Raw genomic sequence first — 14,951 nt, 5'->3', positions numbered from 1 at the left:
AGCATGTGTGAACATATATGCAATTTGGAAAGCAATACATGCACAAATAATTATGAGCCAATAAAGAACTGAAAACGGAGGACTGGATGGGAGAGTCTCCAATGATGCTCATCATCGTCATCTCATTGCTGAGCTGAAAGGAGTTAGCCCAGCGGTCAGCAACCTTTTTCAGCTGTGGGCCAGTCCACTGTCCCTCAGACCATGTGGTGGGCCAGACTATTTTTTTTTGGGGGGGGGAGAGAAATGAACGAATTCCTATGCCCCACAAATAACCCAGAGATGCATTTTAAATAAAAGCACACATTCTACTCATGTAAAAACACAATGGGTTAGATTGAGAAGGCGATTGGGCTGCATCCGGCCCCCGGGCCTTAGGTTGCCTACCCCTGATTTAGCCCATTGGTTGAGTCAGGTATTTACCAAGGAAGTGTATGATAACAAAGGTTCCAGTGCATTCCTATCAGCAGACATACATCCAATTGATTTAATATTGATATTCTTCTCCCCCATGAATTTTACAATGTCTCACCACCAGCTTTTCTATAATATGTAAAGGATAATTAAGTAGATGACCCTCGTGGTCTTGTTCAACTCTATAATTCTATGAAGGCAATATATGTTTCCCATTGAAGTGTGCCATAAGATGTTGCTAACTTGCTGTGAAATTTGGGGAACCTGCATTTTCTTGGAACGTGTGAAATAGCTACTGCTCAACAACTATATCTGCTAACTGCTACTTTCTTTATCAAACTGCTGGTGCATGAAATACATGTTTATAACGCCATGGCTTTTTTACTTCTCTCCTTTTTTAAAACAAATGACCCATCCCATGGAATTCATGATAAGCAGATTTATTTAACCCTCACCACTTGCAGAACCCTTTTGAAGCTGTTCAAGTACATAAAGCTGACGGTTTCTGATAGATGAGCGGCCTCTTGCATCGTCTCTTGTGTGTTCTGGATCTTTGGGAGAAGTCTGCTAGATAGAAAAAAAGGCAATGTGCATTCACAGGTGAAAACCAATAGCCACACTCAAATCTATCAGCTCAATATTAGACAGTCCCCTTTCCTTGCCTCCTTTACCCTTAGTGGCTTCTGCAGCAAACTTCCAAAGCCATCACATGATTGCTTCACTTTTTTATGCCCTAAATTAGGTGCGTCTAACACTTTTCAAGCCAAAGACCATATTGACCCATGACCAACTCTCCAGGGTCTCGTGATAAAGTGGGTGTGGCAATTTCCCTGCAAAAGGCCACTTTGGAGGGGAGATTTCAAGGGCATCAGAACTTTTGGCATCACAATGTTGAATTCCACCCACTGTACTTCCTTCACTGACACACATTGTTTTCCCAGTAGTGATGTATGGAAGTGAGAGCTGGGCCATAAAGAAGGCTGATCGCCAAAGAATTGATGCTTTTGAATTATGGTGCTGGAGGAGACTCTTGAGAGTCCCATGGACTGCAAGATCAAACCTATCTATTCTTAAGGAAATCAGCCCTGAGTGCTCACTGGAAGGACAGATTCTGAAGCTGAGGCTCCAATACTTTGGCCACATCATGAGAAGAGAAGACTCCCTGGAAAAGACCCTGATGTTCAGAAAGATTGAGGGCACAAGGAGAAGGGGACGACAGAGGATGAGATGGTTGGACAGTGTTCTCGAAGCTACAAACATGAGTCTGACCAAACTGCGGGAGGCAATGGAAGACAGCGTGCTCTGGTCCATGGGTTCATGAAGAGTCAGACACGACTAAACGACTAAACAACAACAACAAGCCAAGCATCAATTTGTACTACCCTTATGCTTCTTTGACACATAAGTTTTTGTTTTACCTGGCATTCTTGTTTGCCAAGGATGCTAGTAGGATAAGTGGCTGTGTTACTACTGTTGTATCCAGATGTTGGTCCTGAAGACAGACTGAGGGTGGAATCTGTGCATAAAGTGCTTGTGCTTACAAGGGTCTTCAGTTTGGTTTCTTCCTGTAATTAATAGACCAATGTTATTAATTCTAGAAAAGCAAATAGTTTTGGAGTTTGTTCACACAACCACTTAAGATGCTTATTTTCCATCTAGTTCTTTTTTAATATCTCATTTCGATTTAGTTTTTCGTTTTTTCCAGCTTGCAATTTACCTAATAATGCTAAAGTGAGTGACTGGTCCTGTCTGCACTTTTGCTTAACATACAAGTAATAGATTTCCTGAAAACATAAGCAACTGACAACTTTATGAGAAATTTAAGCTACCTATGGGAACCAGTGCATTTTCTTCTTCCCACTTTCTCTCCTCTGATATGCACACCTGACTCTGAATCTAGCACTGATTTCCACCCCTTCCAGACACTTGGCATCTTTATCCAGAGTCCTCTTTAAAAAATAAAAATTTAAATGTAGGGTTTTAAAACCAACACACACACAACAACAGCCTTGAAACATTATTCCAGGCAAGGGGGGGGTGTCTTCATGATCGCCACAAGGGTTTGCTAATTAACAGACTGTACAGCCAGCTAGGAAGGAGGTAGCATAACTGATAGCTGTTACAAGGACCAATCAATTTGCACTCTGCATAGGTGGTTTCTGCAAAAAATGGGGGAAATTAGTTACTCCTCAGTTCACTTCTCTGAGGAATATTGGGCATCTGGCCAAATAAAGGTGTGAGGATCTACAGGATGTGTGTGTACACAGGCTTACTGGGGCTCTTTCTGAATCTGTAGTTGGGATTTTTTTTCCTGTTTGTGGGATGCATATTTTGGGGGTATATAATAGACAAATAGCTTAAATAGTTAAATTCTGAAAAATGGAAATAAGTGATTATCATTATTTTTGTTGGTTAATTTTAGTCAGTTGCTCCTGTACTACTAGAGAAATGTTTGATGTGTATCACTTTTTTATTATTAACATTAATATTCCGTTGGGAGCTACCCAGTGTGGCTGGGGAAACCCAGCCAGATGGGCAGGGTATTATGTTTGTTTATACACTGTTTAGCATTTTTAGGACAAAAATGTGGATGCAGCTCAAAACCTTCAGACACTGGGGTGGGGTGCCATTTCCATGAGTGATAAACTGTGTTTTACCTATTTAATGTGTTTATACCCCACTTTCCTTCTGGGGAAACCAAGGTGGTATACATGGGGTCCCCATGCCGTCTCTCATCCAAGCCCTGATGATACTGTACTGGCTTTGCTTTAGAAAGGTTATTGCATCGCATGCCTCTAAATAGACACAACCTTCAGTGGTTTAGAACTTGCCTTCTGTAGCTGAGAGTGCATCTGCTCTCGAATGCGCCTCTTTTCCTGCTCAGCTCTTTCTCGAAGCTTGTCCCTGGCTCGTGCAATTTCCATTTTGGTCTCCTCTCGCGCCCTCTGGTAATCTCGGAGCAGCAACTCAATCTCTGTAGGATGCTGGATCTTTTTTGGTTCTTGAATTCTTGGGGGGGGGGATGAAAAAATCATTACACTCATTGTCTTTTATTAATAGTGGTAAATATTAGAGCAAGCACTGCTTTATGACACTAGAATGAGAATGCACTTTACAAAATAATAACAATATTGCTTTCTCCTTTAGCTTTTCCAATTCTAGAATATCTTTGTCAAGCAGAAATCATGGGATGTGGTATGGATTGTGCTTCTTCCCTACTGAAAAATCCTTTAGGATTATGGGGAGAATTCAGTTTGACAACAACCCAGGAAATGAAGCCAAGAGAGGCATCAACCTAAGAAGGAAAAGAAATACTTCTATCTACTTCCAAGACCACCCTTCTTGAGATGTGATTTTGTTTTAATGGCTGAGAAGAGAGTTCAGACGGATCAAATAAGGCCTTCAGCTGGCTGGAACATGAACATGAGCTATCTTCTAGTCTCCTCAAATGTCTCATCAGTGCTGTCATACAATATGAGTGTTTTGACACCAGTAAAGGCCCTTGGCCATCTCTACCTTGTATTTTCCACAACATCCCGTCTCAGTTGTTGTAGGTATTCGCGGCGGCGGCTAGGGAGATCTAAATCCCTCTGGTTCGTTTCCACTGTCTGCAAAAGGCTGAGGTGCTTTTGTGGGCTGAGGCTACGGCTCCTTCTGAAACACTGAAGCTTCTCCTCCCGCTGCTTTCTCAGTATTTCAATTGACTTCCTGTGCCTATAGTGGGGATGGGGAGGGGGGAGAGAAAGGTTAATACTTCATATAAAATTTACTGGGTAACTGAGGCTGTATTATTACAGAAAGGGGGAATGTGACACATGGAGGCTATTGTCAGCAGCTGCTTTGTGTCTTCAGAAGACCTGGTTCTGTTGTTATTAAATTTGTACACTGCCCTATAGCCATAGATCTCAGGGTGGTTCACAACATGGAATTACATTATAAGAGACACAAAATACATAATAAAATACAAAACAAAAATAAGAACAAAAACAAACCAATAACCTCCCCCCCCCCCGTTCTAAACAAATACACCCAACAGATTATGTAGTTTATTAAGAAGAAATATTCAAGACTGAAAAGCACCACTTCTAGCCAATTTTCTATTATTTTAAATGTAAAGCAATTCACCTTTCATAGAGTCGCTGTTTTATGGGTACTGATGTCAAGTCCTCGACTACTCCACTCTGAAGAATCCTCAGCTGGGCATCTGTTTCTCCAATGCCATAATTCAGCTTTGCTTCAGTAAGTTCCACAGTAAGAGGATGCTGGTTCATTTCTAAGTGTATGCTAGACATAATCTGGGCACGCTCTCTTCGGAGCCCCTCAATCTCCCTGGCTCTCCTTTCACTAAGCTGGGATCTCTCTTCTGCTTCAGATGCTCTTGTGTTAATGGTCTTCCTTTCTGCCTGGCTGTGGATATCACCAGCACTTCTAGTCAGGCTAGTTAAAGAAGAACGGGAACCTCCCTGCACACCACACCAGTTGCTGAATTTATTGTGCAGAGGCAGGTCACGAAGACTGTAGCTTCGAAATCTGTGGGTCTTTACCAAGGAGGTATTCTCACTTAGTAGAATTTCAGTGTTACACTCACTTTCAGTATCAGATCCTGTATCATCATCTTCATCATCATCTTGCACACTGCTCCTTTCAGACATTGGAAAAGGGCAGTGCTTTTGGTTTCTCCATGTCTGTTGGTGTTGCAGAGAAAAAGAATCAGGCACACATTCTGGTGTCTCACTTAACGATCTCTGAAATGACTTTTTGGTGGGTGAGCATTCTGATTTTCTAATGGGACTTTCATATTTGATTCCTCCAGAGAAGTTTCTCGCCCTCCTCGTGGCTCGTATCTGACGAAATGAACGTTCCACTGGAACAGCCTCTCTGTGATCATCAACTAAGTATTCCCCATGGCTAGAAAGTTCTAAAGTGCTACTTGAATGATAAAGCCTTTTGGTGTGAACTGCAGTATGCGTGTCAATAGTAAACCTGTGCTTTTGTTTTGAAGCACCTGAAAATTCTCTAGCTGCATTGTTATCAAAGCCCTCTTCAGGCATTTTGTACATTTCCTTGCTCTCTCTAGACATGGTAGACTCACTGTCCACCTCAGTTTGTGAAGAAGAGTCTACACATGGCTCCCAAGTTCCAAAGTCATATTGTGGATCTGAACCATTTTCCCTAAAACTTGTTTCTGAGCGTGCAGTACGTTTCCGTTGTCCAACAGATCCTTTGAAAGAACAAGCAGACTTGCCTGATGTAAGTTTCTGGCTGACTGGAGTGGCACTAAGAGTCAAAATTGGGGAAGAGGCTCGGTCAACTAGCAAGCTATTATCCCTTATTCTTGGAATGTCAGTTTTTCCAACAGGCTTCCTGTCCTGAGAGTAGCATGCTGGAGAAAGAGAAATGCTAGAGGCAGGGTTACCAACCACAACATCTGAAGACTCAGGTCTAGAACCAAGTGAAGATGCAACAGGGAAAAGTACTGCTGGGGCATGTAATGGTACTATTGGCACCTTTGATGAAGAACTGGAATCTCTACTTAAGGAAGGCTGAGGCATAAAAGAATCTTCTGGGATATCATCATGGCTTCCCTGGTCAAGCATGCCCTGCAATTTGTGTCCCATGCCTTCTGACATTCTCTCCTTAGTCAGAGCGACAGTATCTGTATGTACTAACTTCACAATAACATTTACCTCCTGAGACTTCATTGTCTCACTTTCTACATTAGTGTTGATTGTCCTTTCCTTGTCTTTGTTCTGAAGATGTCCTAAAATATCTGTCTGAATGCCTATGTCTTCTGTTGTTTGGGTACAGCTGTCAGTTACAGTGGTTCTGGAGCTTTCTTCACCAATCGCTTTATGGTCACTTGGTTCACTATCTTTAACATTCTGTAGCGACAAATTTCCTAGCAGCTCAGAAGTGTTGTGAAGCAGCTGTGAAAGATGCAGGGAAAGATTCTGCACGCTTGACCAAGAAGAAGGCTGCTGGAATGTATCCTTGCTTGGCTCAGGATTTCTTGCAGATATATCTGTGTTGCTTCTCCGGTGTCTCTTCTGCCTTCTATGCCTTGTTGGTGCCTCTGTCTGTGTTTCCCGGTCACAAGTGAGTAGTTCTTGTGGTTTATTGGAGGATTTCTCCGACTCAGAAGGGTAGAGAAGAACAATTTCGTCAACTTGCATGGAAGCATTTCCAGACTGCTGAGAACCATTTTCACATCTGGAAATGCAGTTTTCTGGTGTAGCCTCAAGTTCATCATGAGAAACGTTGGTACAAGGCTTGCCACTCTCATCTGAATGGGTCGAGTCAAAGCCTTCTCTTGCAACATCCCACCCCTGGAGATCTTCTGTACTACTTATGGTGCTGGATAACATTCTTGCATTAGCATATGAACTGAGATGAGAACGGAAAGGGGAGATTTGAGAATTCAAACCATTATCCACACTGGAGCACCTCATAACTGCTTGATTATCCAAACTCAATGGAGGTGGGTTACTAGAGACATCACTTGCACTTCCAAAAACATATTGTTTCCAACCAATCTTGCAGCATTCATCTTGCTGCCATGGGTGGATATATGGGTTGATATCGCTTGAACTGAAGTGCATTGCATCTTTATTGTCTCTTGCCTCCATTTGATGTCTTAGATCTTCATGTGTACTCAAACTGTGTTGGTGTGCCAAAGAAACATTATTTGAGTATTTCTCTGTTTCTGTATCCATGGGATTGCCAGTTGTGTGGGCAACAGCCACTGGATAGTGAGCAGTGGAAGGATCTGAAGAGTGACTTTCCTGAGTGCTCTCTCTACGGTTTCTTTTATCACAGTAATTAGACCTCTGGGCTTGAATGGATTTCTTTTGAAATCTGGGTTTATATTTAACTGGCACAACATTGTCTGTCTTTAATTTGGGTATGCTTTCAGCTCTTTGCAGGTCATCCTCAGTTGGAGATGGTGGTTCTACACTCATATTTAACTCTTGTAACGACTTAGAGGTAGAATGTACAGAAAGGTCAACTTTAGAAGTTTCTGAAGCACACTCAAAATTAGATATAACAGTAATAGATGGTGCTGATAAGCTATGACTCTGCAAACATGGCCGTTGTCCATCTTCTTTGCTTCTGTTTGAATTCTGTGAAGTAAAAACTGCATTTTCAATTTTAATTGTCTCTGGTGCAGGTTCTTCCTGCAAAGTCAAACAGCTGCTTCCTGATAAATACTTTGAGGCCATGCTGTCATTTACTATTGAAATATTTAGCTGTTCCGACATTAAAGATTCTCTCTTACTCTTCATCACCTTATGTGCAATTATATGATTATTTGCATTTGTATTAGGGAAGTTGTCTATATCAACCCTGCTATTTAACTGTGGTGTACTCTGATCTTCTTGCATATCAAGACTTGAATGCGATGTGTGATGTAAAGTTTTGCCAATGTTTTCCAAATAGCCCTTTTGCACTGAAGTTGTATCCCTTGGTTCTTCACAAACATCACTTTCATAATGGAATTTTTCAGTTTTAAATTCGTGTATTTCGCTGCAATCTAAAGCTGAGTTTCCTTGAGAGCTAGAGTTAGTATCAGAAAGTGGGAGACAACCACGTTCTTTCATAAGAGAAAAAGAAGTAGTTTCAGAAGCACATGGCTGTGGGTCTACTATCACAGAATTGTCACACTGGCTTTCCTGCATCAGACTGCTGTCAAGTGCAGGACAGTTTGATGCAGCAGCATTCAGAGGACCATGTGTCTTGGCATCACTGTGACTAGTATTGAGGCTAGAAGAGGTATCTGAAGAAAAGCAAGCAACATTTGGAAAATCCTGATGACAAAATGCTCGACTTTCTTGTACTTGAAATGAAGTTGACAAAAACGTATTCTGCAGTGAGTCAGTATATGGTGGATAGAGAGAAGATGTGAAGCCTTCCGGTGATCTTGGGGGCTCTAGAATGTCCACATTTTTAAGCACAGTACTAGTGGAGATATCTTCAACTGAAAATAAAGCAGGTGGCAATGCTTTGTCACTTAGAACTATCTGCTCTAAACTTTGATAAGGAAGCAAGCTTTCCACTTGCAATTTTATTTCTGTCCTATCCACATAATCCCCAGGCTGTGAAGACTTAGTATTTTCTTGTTTATGTAGACATTCAGGGAAATAATCTTGACCTTGGTTTTCCTTCTGATACATTTCCGCCACTCGCTGAGTATTTTTACTATAACTAGGATTAGTGATTTTGCTGTCTTGCTGGTGGTGTACAGAGTAATCACCAACAGTTGAGGCAGGGACATTAAAAAGGCCAGAGTCCAAATATTTGCTTTCCCCAAAATACAAAGCATCATCTTTGTAGTTGCCCGTAGGGCATTCTAGCAAATGCGTGGGAAGCACTGTTGAGCTGTTCAAGTGACTAGCAGAGTATTCAGACAAATAAGAACTCATCCTGCATCCTGCAGCTTTGTCTTCACCAAAATGAGCATTTCCCCATAGGGCTTGGTCAGAACACCCTGAAAGTTTTGCTCCATCCTCAGATACTGCTATAGAGTCATTTAAGCACCCCATACAAAGATCATTAGAAGTTCTGAACATGCGAATCTTAGTTTCTGGTTGGCACTCCATTTCTCCAATACTATTTATTCTGTATTCTGTCTTGATGCAATCAGTGCCTAGGGATTTATTTGTCTGTTCATATGGGACTAATGAATCTTTCTGACTGACAATACTGTTAAAACACTCATGAGAAGAAAGCTCTGGTAACAATGGTGTTGCTTCTTCTACATTTTCTCTGAAACCTGAAGAGGGATAACTAGTTGTTTTATCTGAGGTTAATGAGTCTGATGTGGCAGTTTCTTTTTGCGATGTGTTTAATGAATTTAGACACTTTTCTTCTTCTTTTGTGCTGTATTCTCCTCGAAACCTGTCCGTATCATCACTTGTACTTTCAGAAGGAAACAATGTCTTGAGAGGACTAGCTTTGTTTTGTGGGTCATCAGTAGTAGCTGATACTAGTGATACACGGCTCTCTGCAATATATGGTTTTGAAAATGTGTCATCCTTACTAGGATTCTGCTCAGCTGCAGTGTAATTAGACATTTTATTGGATATGAAGTCTTCCTTCCCATGTCCATTCTGTTCTAGCTGATCAGGAGGAAATGCAATACGTTTATTATTCATGACAATGTCAGAAAGTGAGTCATTCCCCCCCACTTTGTTAAAGGTACGTGACATTTTAGATTGCAAGTCACTATCCATTTGTGTTTCATAGTACTGGAGAACTACTTCGTTGTTGATACTATTACTTAATAGCATTTCAGGATTGCTTATTATAGTACAGTCACCCTTCATATTTTCTTCATCTGTCCTTATTCCAGGCAGCAAAGAACTATATGCAGATTGATTACAAAGGTCTTCAGCAGTCGCAGAAGTTAACCCATAGTTTTGATTTCTGTGTTCTAGCGGACCTGTTTGGTTAATGGACATTGAATCATCAAAAATTTCATTCCTTGAAAAAATGAGAGGCAGCCTTTCCTTTTCTTCTGATAAATCACTTAACACGGTGTCATTGTTTGAAAACCAATGACTACATTTGTTCTCCAATAGAAATTCAGCTTGATTTCGTGAAACATCCACTTCTAGGCTTTCTCTGTTTTCTTCCAAATTTCCCCCAACTTTTTGTGTTTTTAAAATATACACATTTGGTATAATAGTACTTTGGTCCAGTTTCACAGCTGTTGCCAATGGCAGGGGGGTTGCTGGATGTATTGATTCTTTTTCCTTAGGTATGCAGTTAACTGGCATACATTTATCATCACATATGCTTCCATCAAAATTTGCATCACAGTGTTCTGAAATATTTCCATGAGAATTTGTAGAAAGACATTTGGATCCATTGGTATTTTCACCACTGCCAGTTTGTTTAAATTCGTCACTAATCCCACTCTGTCCAATTACAGCTTTTTGGTCACCTGCACAACCATTACTATTGTCTTCTGGTGTCTCATTAATTATACCTGTGTAAGTCCAAAGCCCTGATGGTTTTTCATGCTGTTGTGTTTTAATAATATCAAGACACACTTCTGTTATCTGGTGCGCCTCCTGTTCTTCTTCCAGATTGGAAGAAGTGAAGTATATTTCTGGTATTTCAGAATTTGTTCCATTATTGGTGGTGTCACAATTAATAAAACCATGTACTGGATTTTCTTGCTGCAATGCAACATTGTCATCAGTGTGTAGCCTAGTTAGCCTGGAATTCACATTTTCTGTTGCGTCACAATGTTCTTTGCTCCCCGTTTCAGAACAAATCACGTCCCCATTAAATTCATTTTCTTGAAGAACAGTCTTGGGGTACATTAACAAGGTTTCTATTACAGATGTCTCATTGTCAGTATATATATTTTTATCATCTTCACTATAGGTTAAAGCATCTTCTTGCCTACAATCAATGGTTATTGCAGTTGCTGAGGGCTCAAAACTCAGGACATTTTCTAAAATTCTGTCAACCTGAACTGGTTTTTCACATTTGTCAAGTAAGTCTGTAATATTTTGAGGAAAACTTGTTGAGCTAGAACACCCAGCTGGCACAGCGCACTCAGAGCTCGATTCTATGTCTGCGGGACAATCACTCTGTTTTACAGTTTCATGGATTTTATTTTCATTAACACTGCTTGAATGAATAATGCTATCGGGTTCCATTGCTGGACATGGTTCTCCTTTGTTTTCATCAATCAGCTGGATATCTGTTTCTTCATATGTCACTGTTGCAGCCAGCTTCTTATAATGTTCCTCGCTGGTACTCTGAACCAAGCTAACATTTTCTGAGTTCATCCTACTCTCTACAGTTTCACTTTGAAATTCACATCTATGGTAATTGTGCAACCTCTGACTATATTTAATTTCCAATATGTCACATTCCAGCTTACTGACACTATTCATTAATTTAATAAGTTCTTCAGAGTTTATCGTCTTACTATTAAGTTCACATTTATTATCTTCAGAAGTAGTTAAAGCTCCAGTATCAACGCCATTTTTTGTATGTTCAGATTCTTTATCCACATACAGATTCTGTTCTTGGAAAGCTGTGACTGGTTCAATTCCATCATTTCCCAGCATTCCCCCACAGTCCTTTTCAGTGTTATTTCTGGCTTGATTAGAATTCACTTCCATTTCTGAGCCATCATTTTTGCTAAAGTCCACATGGAAAACTGCAGCTTCCTTGCCCACGCTTGATGCAGGTATATGCCAAGCTTTGGGTTTGCCAGACTGAACACTGGAGCCAAACAAAACAGTATTTTCAACTTCCTGTTGTACTGTGGGTTTCTGATCAGTGGTGCCAACAGAGTTAGGATCATTTACATTATTTTCCACGGAACTAGATTTGGTCAGATGAACATCCTTAGGTGCCATGGAACCCTGACATTTCCCAGCATATTTTCCCATTCCAGCTGTGTCTTGATAATGCATATTTGAATTAGATTGGAAAGTGGATTTATCACAATCAACGGAAAGTTTAGTTTCCCCCCCATTTTTGTCCATAGTTGAACATACTGATTTGTCAGTCACCAAACCCACAGAAGTAGATGAAAATGTTCCCTGGCCAGAAAAAGAGAGCATGGTTTTCCCCCCTTCACTGGTCTGTTCCATCATATTTTCAGCATCAGAAGTTAACGAAACATTTTGGCTAACACTACTTCCAGAACAGTCAAGTTCTGAACCTGAATGAGAATCACTTGTTAATAATTTAGTCTGAATTTCACAGTTACTTTCTGAGCACAAGTCTTTCTCTTGAGCTTCTTCTTCTACTTCTCTAAATGAAGGTACCTCTAAAGCAGATTCTGTCACAGCATCTCTCTTTTCTTGCATACTGAATCTCTCAGTCTCAGAAATTTGTATTGGTAGAGCAAACTGATCCCTGTGGCAAAAATCTGTTTTCTCACTTTGACACAATTTATTCTCTATACCAATTTCTTCTGCAGCCACTTGTTGGTATCTTGTTTTTGGCACCAGATCAAAATTACTTCCACCATGTATTAATATCTTGTCACTAGAATATTCTTCTTCCCCAACATTGTTGGTACTCTTGCTTAATGCATCACAGAGATAGAAACTTTCACCACTAAATAAATTCACTCCCTCTTTTGAAAGCAAATGTTCATGACCTTGATACTTTTTCTGTGCTTTATCCAATGCAATCAAGTCAGGAGATCGACTAGGTACCGTGCAAGTGGATTTATCTATGGGGTTTAAGTCAACTACCTCCAAGTCTCTTATGTTGCTGTTAGAGTCACAGTCAAAATCTTCTTTTTCAATTGTTCTAAAGAGGCATTCTTTGAAATTAGTATTTACATAAATGTCTTCTTTCTGTATAGTAGCAGATCCACCCTCAGGTAATTCATCAGGCTGCTGGCAATTAGACTCAGGTAGAGAAGCAACTTCAGAATAACCATATTTTGTAATAAATGTAGAACCATGACCAAACTGAATGTTTTTGGTTGACAGAGAAAATGGTGGCATGGCTCCCGGAGCTTCAATTTCAAGGTGTTTCCTTGTTTCTGGAAAAGGTACTGATGGTGAAAATAATGTTTCTATCGTGTCTGGCTCATGAGAAACCCAATAGGGTTTTTTATAACAGGAGACAAATGATAATTCTGCAGCTGACTGCCTTAGGTCATCTTTCTTCATCCAGCAGTTTGACTTGTTAATAGGGTGAAGCTGAGCAACCCGGAACTCTGAGTGATCTTGGGAAGAAGGCATCGTTATGATGGGGCTGGTCTTTCCATTTTTTGAGTCACAAGACAACCAAGCATCTGGGAAAACAGGAAGGTTTTCACCTGCAGCATTTGATCTTTGATCAAATGAACTCTCTGGTCCTGAAACACAAATTTCCATTTCTTTTACTGATTGATCATAAATGCTACTAGAACTAGACTGTGTACTAGCATCCAGATAAAAAGAATCAGTATTCAGATTCAATTCACTGGGTCTTTTTACACTTTCCTTACAGATCTCATGGTTTTGCTGCTTGTTGCTCTTTCTGGATTCTGACCTTGGGTTTTGCAAATTCCAAAAAGCCTCTGCCGGAACTTCATCAAATGACTCTAATTTGGATTCCTCTGCTATATCTTCTGAAACTTCATCAACATCCCCTAGACTATCAAGAGAAAAGCTTCTTTCATTCATAGTCCAATTATTGTTTTTTGATAAAGATGTGTTTGCTAACGGTGAGGCAGACTGACAGTTATTAACAGGTTCCTGATGGACCTCAAGAAAATTAATTGTATCTTGACTTTCAGTTTTCTTTACTTTTTCTGAAAGAGAATCTTGGGACATCTGGCTGTCATCACTTTCAGAACCTTCCAGCTCAACTGTGTCCTTGATTCCAGATGACTCCGTATGACTCAGTTGACTTGTCAGGATATTTGCACTAGCAGATGAAAGGGAATCTACAGAATAGGCACTATCTGTATCAGAAAACTCAATGTCATCATCTTCTTGCCAGCTTCTCAGTGGCTTGGGGACTGCTTTTGAGTTTCCATCGCTCAACACCTCAGCACTGTGCCACCTTTTTTCCTCATGACAGAGCAGTGTGGGGGCATTTATATTGTTAAGGCTTCTTGCTGAAGTTGCTAACCTCAGGAGTTCAAGCTCTTCCTCTGATTGTTTGTCCTTTGCATGTCTTTTCACATTATTTGCTGTTTGGCTTAGATGCTTTTCTGGTGGTTCACCATATATTGCTGATTTTTTAAGTTCCTTAGAGGAATTTCCTGGAAGTGAACTTTTGTGCTTTTTTCTTGTATCGGTTCTAGTCTTTCTGCTAGCTTCCTGAGCGTCACTCTTTTCTAAGTGCTTCCCTTTATGCTGATTTGAATCTGCTGGTGCTTTTAGTTTTCCCACCTGTCTTCCTGTTTCAGATTCACTTTTTTTCTTGAAGTGGTCAGGAGAACTGGTCTTAGAAATCTGGGCTTTAGATCTAGTTTGCCTTGGTCTGCTATTTGATTTCTCCATTGTTTCGATTTCTTCACCGATAAGGGAAGTTACTTCTGTATTACTACTGTCATTGTTCACTCTTCCTTTACTTCCCAAATATAATGACTTTTGAATTTTGATCTCCTGTCTGTTGGTTGGGAAGGCAGAATCTCTGTCATCATGAATGTTATCTCTTCTGGAAAGTTCTTTAATTGCTCTTGGAAGATACTCTACAGACAGTGATTTCCTTGGTTGGTTAACTTCACAGCATCCATGGCTGTGTGCTGAGGTAGGTACTTGAGAGGGATCCCTCTTCAAGAAAAAACTAAAAACAAAACCAACAATATGTTAAGAAATTTGCTTTATGGTGTCTTTTTTTAAGGCAGGTGCAACATTGCTTTCATAATCATGCTTACCCCAATGGAAATCCTATCATTGTCATTTGCTTAGGAGTCAAGTGGTTGCTCTGTGGTGGACTAATAGGCAAAGTACCTAGGTTGATGCTAAGAGCCTACAGCAGGAATGGGCATCCTGTGCCCCTCCATTAGATGTTGGAATCCAATTCCCACCAGCCCCAGCCAGCATAGCCAATGCACAGAG

At 40.5% G+C, this 14,951-nt stretch overlaps 1 protein-coding gene across 5 annotated transcripts in view; it reads right to left on the bottom strand.

Annotated features, from left to right (window-relative positions):
• STARD9 (StAR related lipid transfer domain containing 9) overlaps positions 1-14,951 on the bottom strand; it is a 107,399-nt gene that overhangs the window by 29,619 nt on the left and 62,829 nt on the right. For 4 of the 5 annotated variants that reach the window (XM_083504665.1, XM_083504664.1, XM_083504666.1 and 1 more), the window contains 5 exons: positions 4,537-14,676; positions 3,928-4,125; positions 3,239-3,420; positions 1,830-1,972; positions 867-978 (listed from right to left, as the gene is read on the bottom strand). In XM_083504665.1, coding sequence (XP_083360791.1) covers positions 867-978; positions 1,830-1,972; positions 3,239-3,420; positions 3,928-4,125; positions 4,537-14,676 — 10,775 coding nt within the window. The remainder of the gene's footprint in view (positions 1-866; positions 979-1,829; positions 1,973-3,238; positions 3,421-3,927; positions 4,126-4,536; positions 14,677-14,951) is intronic. The other variant, XM_083504667.1, reaches the window with a different exon arrangement.

The sequence above is a fragment of the Podarcis liolepis genome, assembly GCF_965112155.1.
Source record: "Podarcis liolepis genome assembly, chromosome: 1".
Classification (NCBI taxonomy): domain Eukaryota; kingdom Metazoa; phylum Chordata; class Lepidosauria; order Squamata; family Lacertidae; genus Podarcis; species Podarcis liolepis.
Note: the sequence above shows the minus strand (reverse complement) of the source record. Positions and strands in the feature narration are given on the sequence as shown.